Below are 18,983 nucleotides of genomic sequence, written 5' to 3' on the forward strand. Positions count from 1 at the left end.
TTTGTCGTTTGTTTATTTTCTTGTGGGAAAATAAATATTTTCCGAGTTTTTTTTTTTTGTTTTTTGAAAAAACAAAAACAAATAAATAAATATTGTTATCATAAATCGCACACGCAATTTCCGGATATTTATTATTAAAAAAATTTAATCGATTTATTTATTTATTATTATTATTATTATTATTATTACGTGTGATGTGGAGGCTTTGTTGTAATAATAATAATTATTTTATTATTTTCAGGTATAAAAATGAAAAGGAAAAGATAAATGAATATTTATTTGAATATATTTGAAATCAGTTATGACTTCGTCGGAGGCGAAATCATCGAAAAGTGTCACTTACACGATACCGAAAAAAATGGTGAACGAAAACGTTGTTGTTCGAAAAGCAAGTTTTAAATGTTCCACGCCGAACAGGGCGGCTTCACAAAGGATATCGAGAAAGGTCGTGGTTCCCCTTTCCACGGTTCAAGCTTTAACGTTTAAATTTAACGAATTGGCACAATTGGAAGACGGTACGAAATCGAAATTGAGTTCGTCGGCCGTTAAAAATCTACTGAGCGGAAGTGGAAAATCGAATCATACGATAAAAGTTGTCATTTGTAGGAAACCGAGCGGTGCGTCGTCGAAACACAACAGGTCGAGCGATGATGTTTTATTAACCCGTAAAATAAGTTTTAAAAGATTTCAAGAGAAAAACACTCGTGCCACGTTCGAAAACGTTCCGTCATCACGTGTTCGTTCTACGAGCGTACACGATAAAATAACAGAATTCGAAGATAAAAAAAAAAAGGAAATAAATAATTCGAAACGAGTTTTAAATGTTAATAATAATAATAATAATAATACATCGAGAACTATGAAAATGCAAGTGCCAAAAGTTTTAGTCGATATAGATCTCGACGGGGACAACAACAATTGCGTAGTTAATCATAATAAAAATATAAAAAAAAGTGAAAGCGAAGGAATCCAAAACGCGGAAATTGTTAAAAATTCGGAAAATTCATTTAGCGTGAGAACTGCCATTTGTTTATTCGAAAAAAATTCTAAAAATAATTTTTACTCAGAGAAAAACTACGTTAGTGAAAAACTAAGCCGACCCGCGTCGAAAACGTTCGCCGATGACGACGATCAGGGGAAAGAACAAGTTTTCGAAATCAAATCCAAACCCGTGGCTGCAATAAAACCCATACTCAAAAAACCTGATTCTAAAACTACGAGAAAAACGAAATTGTTACCCAACGATTCGTTAAATAGAAAAAGATACGTTCAAATGAAAAGAGAATCGGTTGGAAGAGGAGAGGAAAACGATTTAAAAATGGACGACGATGATGATGGAGGGGGAGGAGATCAATCGAATTCGGAAAAAGAAAACGACGAAGGAATCGAATCGGTGGATGGAGGTCATTCGATCAATGATAAATCCGTCGTCGTTGTGTCGGACGAGGGGAATAAAAAATATACAAACGATTCATCTTTGCACAAACAAATTAGGGGATCCAATTTAACGATGGTAACAACGAGTGAAATAAATTTGACGGAAGACGAGGAAAAGCAGGAAAAAAACAAAACGAAAGGAGAAGATTTTGAAAATGTTCATCAACAGAACCGCATACCTAATTCATCTTTTCTATGGTCTAAAAAAGATGGCGTTGAAATCTACGTTGAAAAACCTCAGATGATCAATAGGTTAGATTTACCGCTTCCGGTTCCGCCGGAAAATTACGTTCCTACTTTTTTTAACGAAAACGAATATGCTTTATACGATGATGTTTTACTACCGAAAAAAACCGACAAGGGAGAAAAAAAAGAAAAATTTGAAAAAATAAACGGCGAGGACGAGGACGAGGACGAGAACGACAACGAATACGAAAACGAAGAAACGTATGACGATGTGGGAGAACCGTATTGGACAAACAACAACAAAAACAAAACAAACAACACGTACGGTAACGAAAAAATAATTCAAAATGATGTAATTGAAAAAAATAAATTGAACAAAATGTCGGTTTATGATAATAATAATAAGAAAAATGGCATGTTGTATTTGTACGACGATGGAGAAGGTGAAAATTATCAGTACATATCGGACATAAACGAAATTATAAAAAATGAAAATGAATTAGAATTATATCAGTACATAGAAAACAATAAAGAGGACGGGAATATCTACGAGGATATACAATCCATCAAAAGCACAACAACAACAACAACAACAACGACAACGACAAAGTCGATTAATACAAAAGACAAAACTAAAGACATTTACGAAGATATTAATAATTGTTATACGATTAATACCGATAATAATGATGATTTCATTAATAATTGTTACGAATCCGTATACAATGGTATATATTCAACCAATCATAATAATAATAATGAAAGTCACGAGGGATACATAAAAAGCGATTTATCGGATACGAGTAACAATAGTGGGAAAACCGGGAGCTCATACGAAAAAAGTAACAGTTTATATGGAATGTCAGGTGGAAATGCAACAACAGCAGCAGGAGGAGGAGGAGGAGGAATTAGAACGACGACACCCGATCATCGTTTAAGTAAGTAAATAATAATAATAATTAATTAATTAAGTGAGTGACGTAAGGAAAAAGTTTCTTTCTAGAAAAAAAAAATTTCAGGTTTTTTTTTAGAAATTAATTGAATTGTTTTACCGTGGCGTTTAGTCATAATAATAATAATAATAATATTAGTCATTTATTTTTCGAAAAAAAAAAAAAAAGTTCCTGCAGGAAAAGATCGAATTATTATTATTATTATTATTTTTTAAATAAATTTTATTTGATTTTTTTTTTTATTTTTTTTTGAATCATCGATCGATTATCGATTAACGAAAAAAAAAAAGAGGAAATGAATAACGAAAACAAAACAAAACAAAATAAATAATTTTTTACCGTTTAAGGTTTTAAATTTATTACAATAATAATAATAATAATAATAATGATGATGATGATGATTAAAAAGAAAAAAAAATCAGGTTCGTTTGTTTGCCTGCAGGTTTTTATTGTTTTTTAATTTTTTTTTTTTTTTTTAAAAAAAATTATTAATAATAGTAAATCCTATTAATATTATTATTATTATTATTTTGGAAAGGAGAACGTCAATGATCCGACGAGTAGGATTATGTTTTCACTTATTAACTTACAGGTATGGGAGATTTAAACAATTGCCCGGAAAATTCCGGATATCACATGACGTTGTTCGGTTCCGCTTGTCCCAACAGCGAAACAAGTCAGAGCAACAGCGACGAATGGATCGAAGTCTCCGAATCCGAATCCGAAGAAACATATTATCTGTAAGAATTAATTTATTCAATTTTAATTGATTTAAATTGATGAAAATAAAAATGGGAGACTATAATGGGACGGGGAGGGGGGAGTTCGTTTTATTAAAATTTTTTTTTTTTTTTTTTTTTCCCCACACAGAATGCAAGAACGTCCGAGAAAATGTAAAATCGGTAATAATTCATGGTATCAAAAGGATAGAAAAAAATGGAAAAAATTACAAAGGAAATCAAATTTTAACCAAGGTAAATAAACAAACAAACAAACTATTTTCTTTCTTTTTTTTTTTTTTTTGTTTGAAAGTTAAAAAATAAAAACAAACGAAATGTTTTGTTTTTGTTTTTTATAAGAAAAATGTTTTGTTTGGTTCCCATCGAACCAACCAATATCCATTGTTATTATTATTATTATTATTAGATTTTCGCATTAAATTTAAAAGAAAAAAAAAAAAGTAAAAAGTAAAATAGAAAGTACATACATCATACTACTACTGACATATATATTATATTTTATAATTAATTTTTTTTTTTTTTCACGGTTTCGAATAATAATAATAATAATAATAATAATAATTAGTTATTTCACTTTTAAAATCAAATTATAAAAAAAAAAAGAGAGAGAGAGAGAGATAAAGAAGTAAAAAAAAAAAATTTACCAACAACTCATCCATGTCTAATTGCATTTAAAAAATATCGTGTCGTTCTCTCTCTCTCTCTCTCTCTCTAACTTTTGCTCTGTCTTTTTTTAAGATTTTATTATTTTATTTTTTTGATAGACCGCAAATATTCGATCATTTATTAAGGTTTTTTTTTTTTTTTTTTTTTTTTTAAAATGGTAGGGAATTCGATTTGAAAAGAATGAAAACGGTTTTTCTCTCTCTCTCTCTCTCTCGAATTTAAAAATAATTATTGTATTAATTAAAAAGGTAAATATTTAATTATTCACACGTCGCTTAACTTCCTGAATAACAATTAAATAACTTTTTTTTTTTCATTAATTTTTTCCTCCATTCTTTTCAATGCTAAATAAAAAAAAAAAAAAAATTAACGGTTATTAAAAAAATTATAATAATATTCTATACAAATTTAAATATGGAAGTCGAATCCGTGACGTAATCCCGGTAATGTTTTGTTTTATGGCCACAGTTGGCAACACTTGAAATGTTTTATTTCAAGATGGCTGTGTGTGGAATAGAGAAGTGGTAAAAGTGGTTTGTGTTTTTTTTTTTTTTTTGAATTATGATTTCACGTAGTCGTACGAGTTTAAACGATGAATTGAACGTTTTTTATTATTATTATTTTTTTTTACTGTCATTTGTTTTTATCGAAGTAAATTATTAAATCGATTCGAATTGTTTTTAAAGGTTTTTAAACAAATTAAAAAGTTTTTATTTATTTTATTTTATTTTTTTCGAGGACGGTAATAAGAAAGTGGTAATTTTAGTGGGAGTAACTCTTTGATTTGAATTTTTTTAAATTATGTCATAGAAAATGGCCATGGTCTATTTATTATTATTATTATTACTGTCAAATTTTCGTTGGGAATTTATTTTATAAATAATTATTAACACAAATACGAAACGATCAATTTCACACATATAATAATTTGTTTTTGTGCCGGAGTGATTACTTTTCAAACGAATTCTTTTTAACAAAAAAATATCGGCCTTGATAATTACCAACCAAGTGAATTCCTTTAGGTGTGTTATATTAGTAGTGCGGGGAGGGGTTTTTTTTTTTTTTTTTTTACAAATGGTAAAATTGTCGTTATTATACATTTTAAAATGAACAGAAATGAAATTGGGAAATTCCGAGGGGTCTTTATTTTACGAAGAAGCATCAAATCCTTCTATATGTAGTCAATCATCACGTGAATCGACATTTAGAAAAAGGCCACATATTGGTGATATTATATTTATATCATCACATTCGATTATATATTTAGGAGATATTGAAAATAAATTAATTAGTTTGCATGCAGCTAAAAATTATACTGATGATGATGGGGATAAATTAAAAATTGTTTTTTCAATTCCAAGACCTGCTTTGAGAAAAAAACACAAACCATCGCCAACAATTAGAGTATTGTTATATAAAACAGATAAGAGGGAGTGTCAGGAGAACACTCTTTTTTTGGAAGGTTTGTTTTTCATTGTATGGTGAACGATTAAATTAACAATAAACTAATATTTATTTTTATTAAAAATAATAATAACGATGGGATGATTAATTTTTATTATTATTATTATTATTATTTTCAGAAGAGATCAAACTACAAGATTCTGAGGATCACTTTTACGAAAGTGTTGGGCATTATGAAAATGCTGAAATCATTCAAGAAAATGCTAGATCAAGTCAAGGGGGAATACAGGACAACAACTATGTCGATAAAGATCATTACAACAACAACGATGAACAATTCATAGATGATTTTGATTCTCAAAGTTCCGAGGATGAAGCTTATGTCGATACTAAACTTCCAGACATTCCAAATCAAGGTTATAATATAACAAAATCCCTGAGAGCAGCTGGGAAAAAATTAAGGAAAAATTTTTCACTGAGGAAAAGCGATCTGAGTAAAAGTTTGAAAAGATTCAAAAAGTCATCGAGGGGAAAAGTTGTAGATTTAACAACTGAATCATCGAATCCAAATTTGGGAATTGGAAAAGAAGTTGAAGTTGAGGCTGGGAATCAAAAACCATCTGAAAGTCCTTCGACACCACCAAATCTTAGCAATTCTATTTATTCGAATAATTCTGATTCATCTAGTAGTTCACATAATGTAAATAAATCAATCAATAATGCAATCGAATCGAAAAATCAAAGGCATAGAAAATCGTGGACATTTCGTAGTAAATTTAAAAATAGTTCTAACGACGTGTCGGATGCGAATGGAGGAATAGACGCGAATAGAAACAGCACGTTTTATTTATCATTGAACGAAGTTAAACCTAAAAAAGTTGTTGAAAAAAAAAACGATTTGTTAAATGAAATACAAAGTGCGATTTCGAAACGGAACAGTAACTCGTCGGAAAGTGTAACGGATAAAGATATAATGCGACATTCGGATTCCGTGTCAACATTGACGAAATTCCGTCCGACCGTTCCGCCGCCGCCACCTCCGTCTAGTAAACCCGATTCCGTCGCACCTGAGAAAACAAAGTACTCGGATATATTGTGGGGGGAAAAAGCGACAAACAATTGCCTGTATGTCGAAAGCGGTCTTTTCGACAAACAAAAGAAACATTCAAGGTGTTCCGATTCGGACACTTCGTTATACGCGGAAATCGGTTTGTACGCGGCCAACGACGAATTAAACAGCAGGAAAACTCAAATGTTCGTCGACGAGCCCCTGTATCAATTTTACACCGAATGCGTGAATCAAAGAGCGAGAGACGACATACTCAATAATTACGATTCGGAAGGCTACGAAGAAATAAACGATTATTATTCTGTGATCAACGAGAAAAGGAGAACCATTGATATAAAAAACGTGAGACCGAATTTCGAAGATTTCAACGAGGATGTGAATACGAAGATTTCTTCGTTGAGATCCATATCGGATCGTAGGACTCTGTGGTGTCAAATACCGGCTGTGATAGATAGTTGCATATTGCAAACCCTTTCGGATCAAGCGAGAAAATTACAAGAAGCCAAATTTGAAATAATCACTTCCGAGGGGAGTTACATGAACAGTTTGAACGTTTTAGAAAATCATTTCATGAAAAAAGTCAACGATTTGAACATAATAACGAAAAGGGATTTTCGAATATTGTTCAGCAACATCGTGTCCGTGAAAAAATGTTCCGAAAGTTTTTTGGAAGATTTAGAAAATTGTTGGCAAAATAATATTATGTTAAACGGTATATGTGATATTGTGTATAAGCATTCGACGACGAGTTTTCAAGTGTACACGAAATATTGCAAAAATCAAGTTTGCATATACAGGACGTTGAGAGAACTCCTGGATAAAAATTGGAATTTCGAAAATGCTCTAAAAGAAATCGAAAGCGATCCCATTTGTCAAAACCTTAACATTCATTCTTTTTTAATGTTGCCAATGCAAAGAATCACGAGGTTGCCTTTGTTAATGGGTGCAGTTTTGGCAAGAATGGACAAAGACGATGACGAGTTTGAAGTTTGCAAAGCGAGTTTCGATGTACTTAATAAGGTGAGTTCGTCATTTTCTATTTTTTTTTTTTTATTAAAAAAAAAACAGTTCGTGACGTCACGACGAGTATCTCTATTTTCCTCTGTCGATTTAATCAAAAGAAAACGAGAAAAAGATTTCTTCTTCTGCTTTTTTTTTTTTTTTTGATTTCGTTTCCCCGCTCCCCCCCACTCCCCTCGTACTGGTTTTTTTTCCCCTCCGAGAAATTCGAACTTGTTTTTCCATTCGCCCCCCCCTTTTTTTTGCTTATTTCCTTGCTTGCTTGCTTGCTGGCATGCATTTTGACCCAGATTACGATTTCGCATTCGTAATTACGTCACGAAGTCATAAAAAAAAAATTATTTAAAATGATAATAATAATGATGATGATGAATTCGCGTAATTCGTCGTGATTTCCTCGTGTCAATCAATTCGTGTTGTTTCTTTTCAAAAAAAAAAAAACAATGAAATAATTAATTAATCAATTAATATTGATCGATTGATTAATCGGGAATTATTAAATGACGTCATTATTTTCTCCGACGAATTAAATGTGAACCTTCAAGTTGTTTTTTAATATATATCGCGTCCGATTTTCTACGAAAACTTTTTTTTTTTTTAACAAAGGTAATTTTAATTATAGATAGAATAAATCCAAGGTCTTCCACCTTCCTTGTACGTATTTTACGTTTGAATAAATTTCGTTTCGACATTTTTTTTCATTTTTTTACGCGAAATTGAATTTAATTACGCACACGCACGCACGAACGCACGTACGCTCACGTAAATATTTCTTTCTCTCGAATCAAAGAAGAAGAATCACGAAAAGGAGAATTTTTGTTATGGTGTGATGATGATGGCAATGACGTCACTTTTTCTTTTCCAAATTCCAGATAGTTCAAGACTGCGACGACGAAGCGAGAAGAATGGAAAAATGTGAAGAAATGCTTATATTGAGTCAACAGATAGAATTTCCAAAAGACATACGACGTATACCCATAATAACGGGGTCTAGATTTTTGGTAAAAAGTGGACAAGTGACGCAGTTGGTTAATCGTGACGAAAACAAGCTCACGTTTGGTAAAAAATTTTCAAAAATCACATTGACTTTGTTTTTGTTCACGGATTTACTCATCGTGGCCAAAAAGAAAAAGTAAGGATCACGTGATGACGATGGCGATTATGATGGCGGTGAAATGGACCGCTCGGTTTTTTTTTTTTTTTTAATTGATTGATTGATTTTTATGTGAATTTAAAATTTCAGTCCTCGTAATTACGTGGTCGTGGATCATTGTCCGAGAAATTTAGTTCAAATGCAAACCACCGATGGATTAACACAACTTCCGGTTAAATTAAATTCAAATTCCGACTCGAGCGGTAAATTGTTAATGTTGCTCACAATGTTGGAAAATCACGAGAAAAAGACTGTCGAAATGGTAAGGGAGGGGGAAGGGGAAAGGGGAAATCAATCATATTTAAACGAAATGAATTATTATTATTATTATTAATTTGTTGTATCCCTTTTCAGATATTATCATTTGAAATGGAATCGGATAAGCAAAGGTGGTTGGAAGCAGTCACGCCGAAATCATCGGAAAATCCAAACGAATGCATTTACGAAGAATGGGATTGTCCTCAAGTGATAGCCTTGTACGAATTCACTCCGGTTCAACCGGACGAATTGAATTTGTGCATAGGTGACGTCGTGAACGTATTGAAAAAAATGAGCGACGGTAAGTTAAAAAAAAAAAAAAAATGACCGCGTGACGGTGTCGTCATCCCTCGATTGCGTGATGGCTGGCTCCCTAATGTAACGTTTCTTTTTCGTTGCCTATATGTAGGGTGGTACCAAGGAGAAAGATTGAGAGACGGTGCTCGAGGTTGGTTTCCCCAAAATCATACTCAAGAAGTGTCTTCTTCTCACATTCGTGCTAAAAATAAAAAACTCCGATATAAACTTCTCGCCCTATCGGGAAATTTAATAGATTCGCAAAAAATGAACGGAAAATAGTATTTATATTATATATATATATATGTAATTGTTATTCATTTCCCATTAATTATTATTATTATTATTTTTATTGTAATATATAATTTTTAAAAAAAATTATTGCTCAGTGTTTATATAAATGTTATTAATTTTTAGAGTTTTGAATAAAATGTTGTTTTTTTTTTTTTTTATATATAAATTATTATTTTAAATGAAGTCTATTATTATTTATTTAATTTTACTCCATTAAATCCTTCCTTTCAAAAAAAAAAAGAAAAAGAAAAGTTTGATTATACGTTTTAAAAGACATTAAGTTTTATTTTTTGTAACGGTTTTTATATACACACGCAACTTTCACTTTGTTGCCAAATTACAATTTTTTTTTTTTTTCTGAAGTTGGTAGCGCTCGTTATTCAAATACTTGTTAGCGAAAGGCTATAAAGTTTTACTGTAAGGGTTTTGAAAAATTTAATAATAAGTTTGATTTAATAAAAAATTTCCGTTAAAATATGTTTAAATTTAATTTTAATGATAGTGAATCGGATTCTAAAGTATCTACCGGTTAGTATTTTCGTATTTTAATATATTTTTTTTTAAGGAAAAAGTTTTTAAATACGAGATTTTAAATAATTATTTCCGTTAAAGATAAAAAGGAGAGTGATGGTGATGATGATAATGTTGAGTGGTATGAAAGCTTTGAAATAAGTGTACCGTCAAATATTGAAAGTATAATTAATGATATACCTAAAGATGAATTAAAAATAATCAATTGGGGAGATGGTTTAACATTTTCATTGATCTCACCAAGTGAGGTTATGAACCTGTTAAGAAATCAGTCAGGTTTGTAATAAAACTTGTTTTTTTCTCATTTAAAATTAAACTTATGTAAACTTATGTTGTTATTAACTTAAGTTTACAGGTGATAATGAATTAATCGATGTATTGGAAGCTGACAAACAACATTCTGACTTATTACCTGGAAAGTACGAAGGTGGATTAAAAATTTGGGAATGTACAAAAGATTTAGCCATTTATTTAAATAATTATATTTCTGATAATAAATGTGATTTAACTAATAAATCAATATTAGATTTGGGTTGTGGTTCTGGTATTTTGGGAATTATGTGTGCCAAAATGGGTGCCAGTGTTACATTTCAAGATTATGTAAGTTGACGATAACAATTTGATTACCTCAACCCATATGCATTTTCTTATTGGAAAAAAAATTCTTATTTTTTCAGAACAAAGAAGTTTTAGAATTAATGACAATACCAAATGTTTACCTTAATTGTCCACTTCATGATAAGAACATAAAATTTTTTTCTGGAGATTGGCATTCATTTTTAAATTTAATGACAAGTAAATTGAATGAAAAAATTATTATAGTAAATCGTACTGATAAATAATTAAAATATATAATATTGTAAGTATTATTTTATTAACAGGTAAAAATTTTGATGGGTTTGATTACATTTTAACATCTGAAACAATATACAACTGCAACAATTACAACAAGCTCATATTAATATTTAAAAAATTACTAAAGTCAGATGGAATCGTTTTGTTAGCTGGAAAAACTCATTATTTTGGAGTAGGTGGAAACATGTTTGAATTTAAATCGGAACTTGAAAAAAATAATTTTGAAACGAATATTTTATGGAAAACTGATGAAGGTAATTAAATTTTATTTTGATTAGTTAGATTATGATTAAAATTACAAATGGTTATTTTAATTTTTTTTTTTTTTTTTTGAACATCAACAGGTGTTTCAAGAGAAATAATGGAAATAAAATATCGAAAACAAAAAAATATCAATGTGTAAAATTCGAAACATTCTTACGATAAATTAATATAAGTTTTTTTTTATATTTATTTTTATTAAACTAATAAATTTTTTTTTTTATTACATGTTAATGATTTTAATTGAAAATAATTGAAGATGAAAAAAGAAAACTTTTTTAACGTTCTCAACTTCTTTTAAAAAAAAAAAATTTCAAATTAAATTAAAAAAAAAAAAAAAACAAATGAATAACGACAAACGAAAATAATACTATACACACACACACACACACACACACAAGTAGTCACAGCTTCCTAGATTTAAAATCAACAATAGAAAAATTAAAATTAAAATTGAGAAGGTTTTTATTTTTTTTGTTTTCTATAACAATTGAAATCTTCCACAGCCATATTGAAGGAAAAAATATTCCATAAATTTAAGTTTTTTTCGATCATACATTTTTTTAAAAAGGTAAAAAAATTGTGCATTTATAAGAAAAATTATATTTGGTACTAAATCAATATTTAATAAAAAAATGACTTCAACGGATAATCGTAAAGACGCTAATCACGTTCAAAACAACCACGTTCGTCCAAGGAGTTTGTATACGGCACATTCCTATCATGGGGAAAACGATGAATCAAATTATTCGGTAATTATATCAAAGTTTTATTTTATCCCTATCATCATCATCATTATTATTATTATTATTATTGTTGTTGTTGTTGTTGTTTTTAAATTTAAGAAAAAAGTTTTAATTTTTTTTTTTCATTTTTTTTTTTCTTGTCATAGCGTTATAATGATTTGACAAAATATTTTGATCATTCGTCTTCTGATCAATGGAATTCATCTTCACGGTGGCGTCAATTAAGATCAGCTGGATCAAAACCCACCGTCGTTGCTCCTTTTTTTCCAAATGAAGACGGACCACCTAGCATTTACGCCGTGAGTAATTCGCCTTCTTCCCCCCCCCCCCCCCCCGTCCCTCCAAAGCATCCATTAATTTTTTTGTTTTATTTTTATTTTTATTAAATAAGGATAAATGGCGTGAAATCACTGACGCCACGGAGCCAAGCCCTGGTGCTGCTATTGCAACTGCAACTGGTATAATGTCTTTACGGCTACACGACCGCCTTCGTGTTGACATGACGATAGACAAAGCCATTAGAGTGATCAATGTCAAAGTAAAAAAAAAAAAATTATTTACATTAATACCTATATATAAATATTATTAAAATTGATTTAAAAAAAAAAAAAAAATTATGGGGGAGGAGAGAAAAAAAAATAAAAACCATTTTTTAGAATATTTTAATTATTTAGAACAACATTGTGCTCGCTCTGAGCGGATCTGGTTCTGCGGCGGCTCTCATGCATCCGAACGGCCGAGTCTATCAATATGGAAGTAGAGTCGAAATAGTCGCTCACGATATTAATCACGGAAACAATAAGTTTGTATATATATTATTAATTTATTCCGTTTACTTTGTTACAGACTCACTAAACAAACATTATTATTATTTACCTTTTTTTTTTTTTTGTTCGCAGGTATGCCAAAATGTGGTATAAAGGTGTGAGCTTTACAAGCGAACAATGCGCTCTTGTTTATTTAGTCGACACCGCCGGAACTAGAACAACCACTGACACGTTTACAGACATGACTCAAGATTTTTCATTGAGCGTGTTTTATGCAGAATCAAGATACGGATCTCAATACATAGACGTAATTTAAATATTCTTAATTTCCGGTTCCGGTTAAACGAATAAAAGAAAAATAATAATAATAATAATAATAATAATTTTTTTTTTTTTTGTCAGGATGCCATAAGACTTTTAGAAGGCGCACAATATTGGGTGACCGATGAGGGAATCGAAAATTGGATAATAAATAATTTAAGAATTTCTCAAGCCCCTGATGGATTGTTGAGGTATATAGAATTGGGAATACATAAAATGAACATGACACGTGATTAAAAAATAATAATATTCGTGACCATTTTTTTTAGAATTGCTCGAAATTCAAATAAATATCAAATTCGTACTAGTCCGTCGAACGGTACGGCGAGCTTGACAACTCCGTTCGTGCACTGCACAGCATCTTTAGGTAATGTATCTCAATATGAAAAAATAAATTTGCTTCACGCCAAGTGCCTACGGGGGGGGAGGGGGCGGGGAGCGGTCCTTTTAAAATTCCCATTTATTACAGGTCAAACATCTCATTTGTTCGTCAGGAGAGGGGAAAGGCGAATGCATTACGACGGTGCAAGTTTTATTGTTAGAAACGCTGGACATTCGGCTGGTTTTGATGATAAAAATCAACTAAAAGTGTATTGAACTGAAATTTAAAACCGGTTTTTTTTTTTTTTTCTTTTTTTTTTTCTCTACGGTTTTAACGGAAAAGGAAAAAAAAAAAAAAAAAAAAAAAAACAACGAGAGAGAATTTGGAATGGTTACGATGTGAGTGGGAGGGGGAGGGGAGGAAAAAAAATCAAAATCGCTTTGACGAAATCGATATATATATAATAATAATTTAATTTTATAATTTTTTTTTTGTTACGTTGGTAATATTTATCAAAAAAGGGAAAAAGGGAAAAAAAGGAGATGATGGATGAAGATAATTAATTAAATAATAATAATAATAATAATAATAATAATAATAATAATAATAATGATAAGATAAAAGGCAAAATTTTAAGAATTTATTTTTATAATTATTTATTTGGAAAATAATATCCGAGGCTCCCCTGAAAAAAAAAAAAAATAAAATAAAAAGCGATTTTGTTTTTATTTCCCCCCCTCCCTCCCTCCCTCATTTAATCCCGAATTAATAATTTTTTATTTATACGTTTCTATTGATTGGTTGGTTGGTTGGTTGATTGGTATGGGTGGGGTAGTTAAGGAATTTCAATTTTTACAGTCAAATTTTTTATTATAAATATACGACGTATACAATCGGAATTTATTTGTGAGAGAAAAAAACAAAAAAAAAAAAAAAAAACCAAAAAAAAAAATACAACGGAAACGGGGGAAAAAATCGGCGGAAACTTCTAGAAAATGACGAAAAATAACTAAAATAAAATATAGAAAAAAGAAGGAACGTTCTGGAATGATTAGGAATAATAAACCAAAAAAAAAAGAAATGATAAGAAGGAAAAGATGAAAGAAAAAAATTTCTTTTATTATTATTATTATTATTTATTTATTTATTTTATTTTTTTTTTTCTTTTTCCTCCGTGAAATTTTCGGTTTTTTTTTTTTTTTTTTCGCATTTTAAAATTTTAAACGTTTGAAATTTGAAAAAGAAAAAAAAAAGAAAAAAGAAAAAAAGAAAGATTATTATTATTATTATTATTATTATTAATAATATTTGTTCTCGATGTAAATTTAGTGTAAAAATTTTAAATTTACTTTTATTTTAATCTAGGATCATCTTTGAGAAATAAATAATTTTTATTTAATAGTACTATTATTATTATTATTATCATTATTATTATTATTATTATTATTATCATTATTATTATTATTATTATTATTATCATTATTATTATTATTATTATTATTATTATTACTATTATTATTAATTTTGTTTGTTTTTTGTTTGTTTCATAATTTTACGAGGAACAAATTTTCAAAGGGATTTGATTTGAATTTTGTGGAAAATTCCATTGGACGGATTTTAAAAAGAGGTACGAAAGACGACGACGATTCGATTGTTTTTAAAACCACGTGGACGCTCACGCAATCACACGTGTACAACCATCACCATTCATTTTGTTGTTTTTCCTTGATTCGAGGCCATTTTCCGATAGGTATGTAGGTTTTTTTTTTGCTTTTTGAGTCTGTAAAAACAAAGAAAGGATGGAAGGTGGAAAGGAGGGTTTTGTATCGATTGTCGTAAATATTTCTGCCTGGAAAAACACGGAAAAAAAAAATTTTTGTTTGTTTGTTTGTTGTTTGTTCGTTTGTTTTATTGTGCGTATGATTTCATTATCGATTTTGTTTTTAATAACAACCATGAGAGTTAAAAGAATCATGCTGATTGATTTATATTTATATTTTTCAAGTTTTTTTTTTTTTCAATTTTATAAATTACGTTGTTGTTGTTGTTGTTGTTACGTCCTGTCGCGTTCGTTTGTGAGTATGTTTTATAATAATTTTGTCATCACGCTGAGAATGGATAAAAAATTAATGGTGGGAGGGATTGGGGAGGGAAAGAGAGGAAAAAACTGTGGGTGGAAAATATAAAAATCTAAAGGGGGGAAAAAAAAATTTTTTTTTCTTTGACGTCATTCAGGTCGGACAAAACGTTTTGCTTGTTTTTTTTTTGTTTGTTAATAAAAAGGCCATTTTTGAAAGTTTCCCACCGTTATTCCAAAAAAGGTTTTTTTTACTCTTCCTTTCCTTTTTTCCATTAATTTTGTCATTTTTATTCACGCATTAATGCCAACATTTGAAAAATTATAAATTAGGTAAACGATTATTATTATTATTTTTTTTTATATTTGTTGCCCTTCGAGTCAGGTTTTTTTTTTTTGTTAATTTTAATAGCGGAAACCTTTGACCTCTATCTTTGATTTTTTTAACCTTCGACCCCTCCTCCTCCCGTTAGAATATGACGACCAACGTGTTTAATTGATTTTCATTTAAATTTTGTTACTTTGTTTAACTTAAAAATGTTTGAATGTAAAAATGTTAACTTAAAATTGTTTATTACCATCAGCTTCCGGTTTTTTTAAAATTATATTTCATTTATTATTATTATTATTATTATTATTGATTTCGGCCGTATTTTACCGTTTTCTTCTTCTTCTGCTATCGTTTCCTTCTTCAATTTGACTTTTTCTTTTTACAAAAAAAAAGTTTTTATTTATTTATTTATATTTATTTATTTATTATACGTCACGAGAATTATGATAAATTATTATTTTATCCCTTTTTGCATCAATCATTTACTTGTCGTTAATATTATTATTATTATTATTATTATTATCATTATTAATAAATAATTTATTGAAACTAGATACATTTTTTTTTCTTATTTTTTTTTTACGGGTTTTTTTATTAAAATATCGAAAATGAAAACGGTCGAGATGTGAATACGTGCGTATATGCGTGAGAGTGTGCGTGTATGCCTGAGTGTGCGTGTGAGGACGAGGACGAGGGTGTGCGTGTGCGGTTACACTTAAAAATTTTGACTTATTAAAAATAATTACAAACGGAATATAAAGTCAAAAATTATTTTTCTCGTTTTTTATTTTTTTCATTGGTTATCTTGTTTGTTATCTCGTTTGTTTGTTTGTTTGTTTGATTTTTCGATTTCGAATAATTAATACAAACAAAAAAAAGAGAAAAAAAAAAATTTTTTTCTGTTATTTTTTAATGATTTTAATTAATTACGAAGGGGAAGAAAGGAAGGAAAGAAGGGGGGAAGGGGAGGGGGAAGAGGAAGGTTAATAAGTTTTTAATACGGATTTAACATAATATATATTTATATATTTATACATTATCAATATATATATATATATATATATATATATATATATATATATATTTATTTATTTTAGCTTAACATCATCATTATACTAAAATATTATCATTAATTTATGATAAATACCAATTATATTATTAATAATGATAATGATGATAATATAACGGAAAAGATTATTCGGGTAAATTTAATAATTAATTTTCAAGGTAAAGTGGAAAGGGGAGGGAGAGGAGGGAGGGGAATAAAGGGGGAAGGATGATAAAAATTATAAAATTTACCGCAAAATTAATAATAACATTCTGCGAAAAAAAAAAATCGAAAATTAATAAAATTTTAATTATAATGATGATAATAATAATAATAATAATAATAATAATAATAATAATAATAATAATAATAATAATAATAATAATAATAATAATAATATGAACAACGGCAATTATAATGATGATGATGATGATGATGATGGTTTTTAAAAAAAAGTGAAAATTTTATTATTATTATTATTATCCACCATTAAACACGACAAGGCTACTTGTCGGAGTTTTTAAGTATTTATCCGAGGTTTCTACCCGATTCCTTAGGGACAAATACTCGAATTTCGGTGGTGCCACTTATTATAAGATAGCACCACATCAATTCTTGAAGGTCTTCCTGAGTCCATCTTTATTCGATGGGAACGATTTGTCTCCTGAACTGGGCTCCAGTGACTAACATCTTTGGAGTGGCCAGGGTCAGAAGCAGTGAAATTCACATTCTCGTCGAGCTGCCTCAGGTCGACAGTAGAACAAGATTTTTGTTTTTGGTTCTTACTTTGTCTTGTTCTCATTTTTTTTTTTTTTGCTCTTTTTAAGCCAACGGCACGTGGCGTTCTCAAACGGTCACCCATCCAAGTTTGCACCACGCCCGATGCTGCTTAACTTCGGTGATCGTACGGGAACCGGTGTGACCAGCACGGTATGGCCGTTGACTTTATTATTATTATTATTATTATTATTATTATTATTATTATTAAATGTCGTTAATAATATTTCTATTATGAAATAATAAAATGTCAATGGTCTTAATCAGTGTACGTGTGTACGACGTGGAAATAGAAAATTTAAATATGAAAAAGGGGGGGAGGAACGGTGGAGGGGAAAGTTTTGTGGTTCGTTTGTTTGTTTTTTTTTGTACGACGAAATAAAATAAAAAAATGTGTCGATTTAATTATTAATTTATTTCAAAATCGTTAATAAAATAATAATAATTTTAATTATTATTTAATTAATTAATTTATTTATTTATCGTTACCGAATAATAATAATAATAAAATGCGAGAGAGAGAGGGAGGGAAGGGGAAATGAAAAAAATATAAATTTATTTAATTTTTATTTAATTTAAAAAAAAAAAAAAAAAAAAAAAAAAAAAAAAAAAACCTAACAAAACGTGACGAATGACTGGGTAATAAAAAAAATTTTTTTTCGTATTTACACTCCCGACCCCCCTCCTCCCCCCCAAAAAAAATTTATCGATTTCAAAATAACTCTCTCTCGTCGGGAACACAACTTATTTTTATTTATTTATCCGTTTTAATCAACGTTCTGGAATTTTCCTTTTGTTTATTAATAAATCTGGGGGGGGGGAGAAAGAAAAAAATTACGTGTTAAAAATAATCAATTAATGATTTTACCACCATAAAAATAATTAAAAATGGCGGAACGACAAAAAAAAAAAAATTTTTTTCACATAAATGTCGACATGAACGTCGATTTTGCGACACAATCGTTCGATTCTTTTGTTCTTAGTTTCGAGATATCGAGATTTATTTTTTTTTTTGGGAAAAATCTAATTGGAAATGATAATAGAATCTTTCTTCCACCCCCTCCCCTCCGCCCCCAAGAAAAAAAAATGTTTAAAATTACCAATTAGTAAATTATTATTATTATTATTATTTTTTAATTAAAATTTGATCGTATTAAAAAGAAAAATTATTATTATTATCATCATCATCGGTATTATTAAATGTCCATTCCGTGTTTTTTTTTCTTTAATAATAATAATAATACTTTTTTCGGTTATAATTTTTATCGTGATATTAGAAGAAGAAGAAGAAAAAAAAAGTTGGAATTTTCCGGAAACGAAAATAGAAAAAAAGAAAATTCCAGAAAACTTTTTTTTTTTATTATTAGAAAAATGATAAAACATAATTTCCTCCGGTAATGGAGAGGAAAATTAAAACTAAAAAAAAAAAATGTACATCCGGTTTGTTGTTGGTCGTCATAAAAACAAAAA

General features: G+C 29.1%; 4 protein-coding genes across 4 annotated transcripts; all 4 read left to right on the plus strand.

Annotated features, from left to right (window-relative positions):
* Nucleotides 1-301: 301 nt before the first annotated feature.
* Nucleotides 302-4,765, plus strand: Phum_PHUM568440 (asparagine-rich protein, putative; the record flags this gene model as incomplete). Its single annotated transcript, XM_002432024.1, has 8 exons — nucleotides 302-2,561; nucleotides 3,169-3,316; nucleotides 3,447-3,550; nucleotides 3,656-3,699; nucleotides 3,723-3,763; nucleotides 4,081-4,107; nucleotides 4,144-4,171; nucleotides 4,721-4,765. The coding sequence occupies 8 exons, from the start codon at nucleotides 302-304 to the stop codon at nucleotides 4,763-4,765; spliced, it is 2,697 nt and encodes an 898-aa protein (XP_002432069.1).
* Nucleotides 4,766-5,098: 333 nt separating this feature from the next.
* Phum_PHUM568450 (guanine nucleotide exchange factor, putative) lies at nucleotides 5,099-9,465 on the plus strand (the record flags this gene model as incomplete). Its single annotated transcript, XM_002432025.1, has 6 exons — nucleotides 5,099-5,444; nucleotides 5,566-7,475; nucleotides 8,348-8,607; nucleotides 8,719-8,890; nucleotides 8,983-9,187; nucleotides 9,296-9,465. The coding sequence occupies 6 exons, from the start codon at nucleotides 5,099-5,101 to the stop codon at nucleotides 9,463-9,465; spliced, it is 3,063 nt and encodes a 1,020-aa protein (XP_002432070.1).
* A 654-nt stretch (nucleotides 9,466-10,119) lies between these two features.
* Nucleotides 10,120-11,266, plus strand: Phum_PHUM568460 (uncharacterized protein; the record flags this gene model as incomplete). Its single annotated transcript, XM_002432026.1, has 6 exons — nucleotides 10,120-10,129; nucleotides 10,195-10,284; nucleotides 10,364-10,608; nucleotides 10,686-10,803; nucleotides 10,890-11,117; nucleotides 11,208-11,266. 6 exons carry the CDS (start codon nucleotides 10,120-10,122, stop codon nucleotides 11,264-11,266), a joined length of 750 nt encoding a protein of 249 aa, XP_002432071.1.
* Nucleotides 11,267-11,759: 493 nt separating this feature from the next.
* On the plus strand, nucleotides 11,760-13,555 carry Phum_PHUM568470 (uncharacterized protein; the record flags this gene model as incomplete). The annotated part of the gene is made up of 8 exons (XM_002432027.1): nucleotides 11,760-11,876; nucleotides 12,017-12,169; nucleotides 12,262-12,408; nucleotides 12,545-12,672; nucleotides 12,770-12,944; nucleotides 13,040-13,149; nucleotides 13,228-13,325; nucleotides 13,428-13,555. 8 exons carry the CDS (start codon nucleotides 11,760-11,762, stop codon nucleotides 13,553-13,555), a joined length of 1,056 nt encoding a protein of 351 aa, XP_002432072.1.
* Between the last annotated feature and the right edge of the window lie 5,428 nt (nucleotides 13,556-18,983).

This window comes from Pediculus humanus, genomic scaffold (assembly GCF_000006295.1).
Source record: "Pediculus humanus corporis 1103172108301 genomic scaffold, whole genome shotgun sequence".
Classification (NCBI taxonomy): domain Eukaryota; kingdom Metazoa; phylum Arthropoda; class Insecta; order Psocodea; family Pediculidae; genus Pediculus; species Pediculus humanus.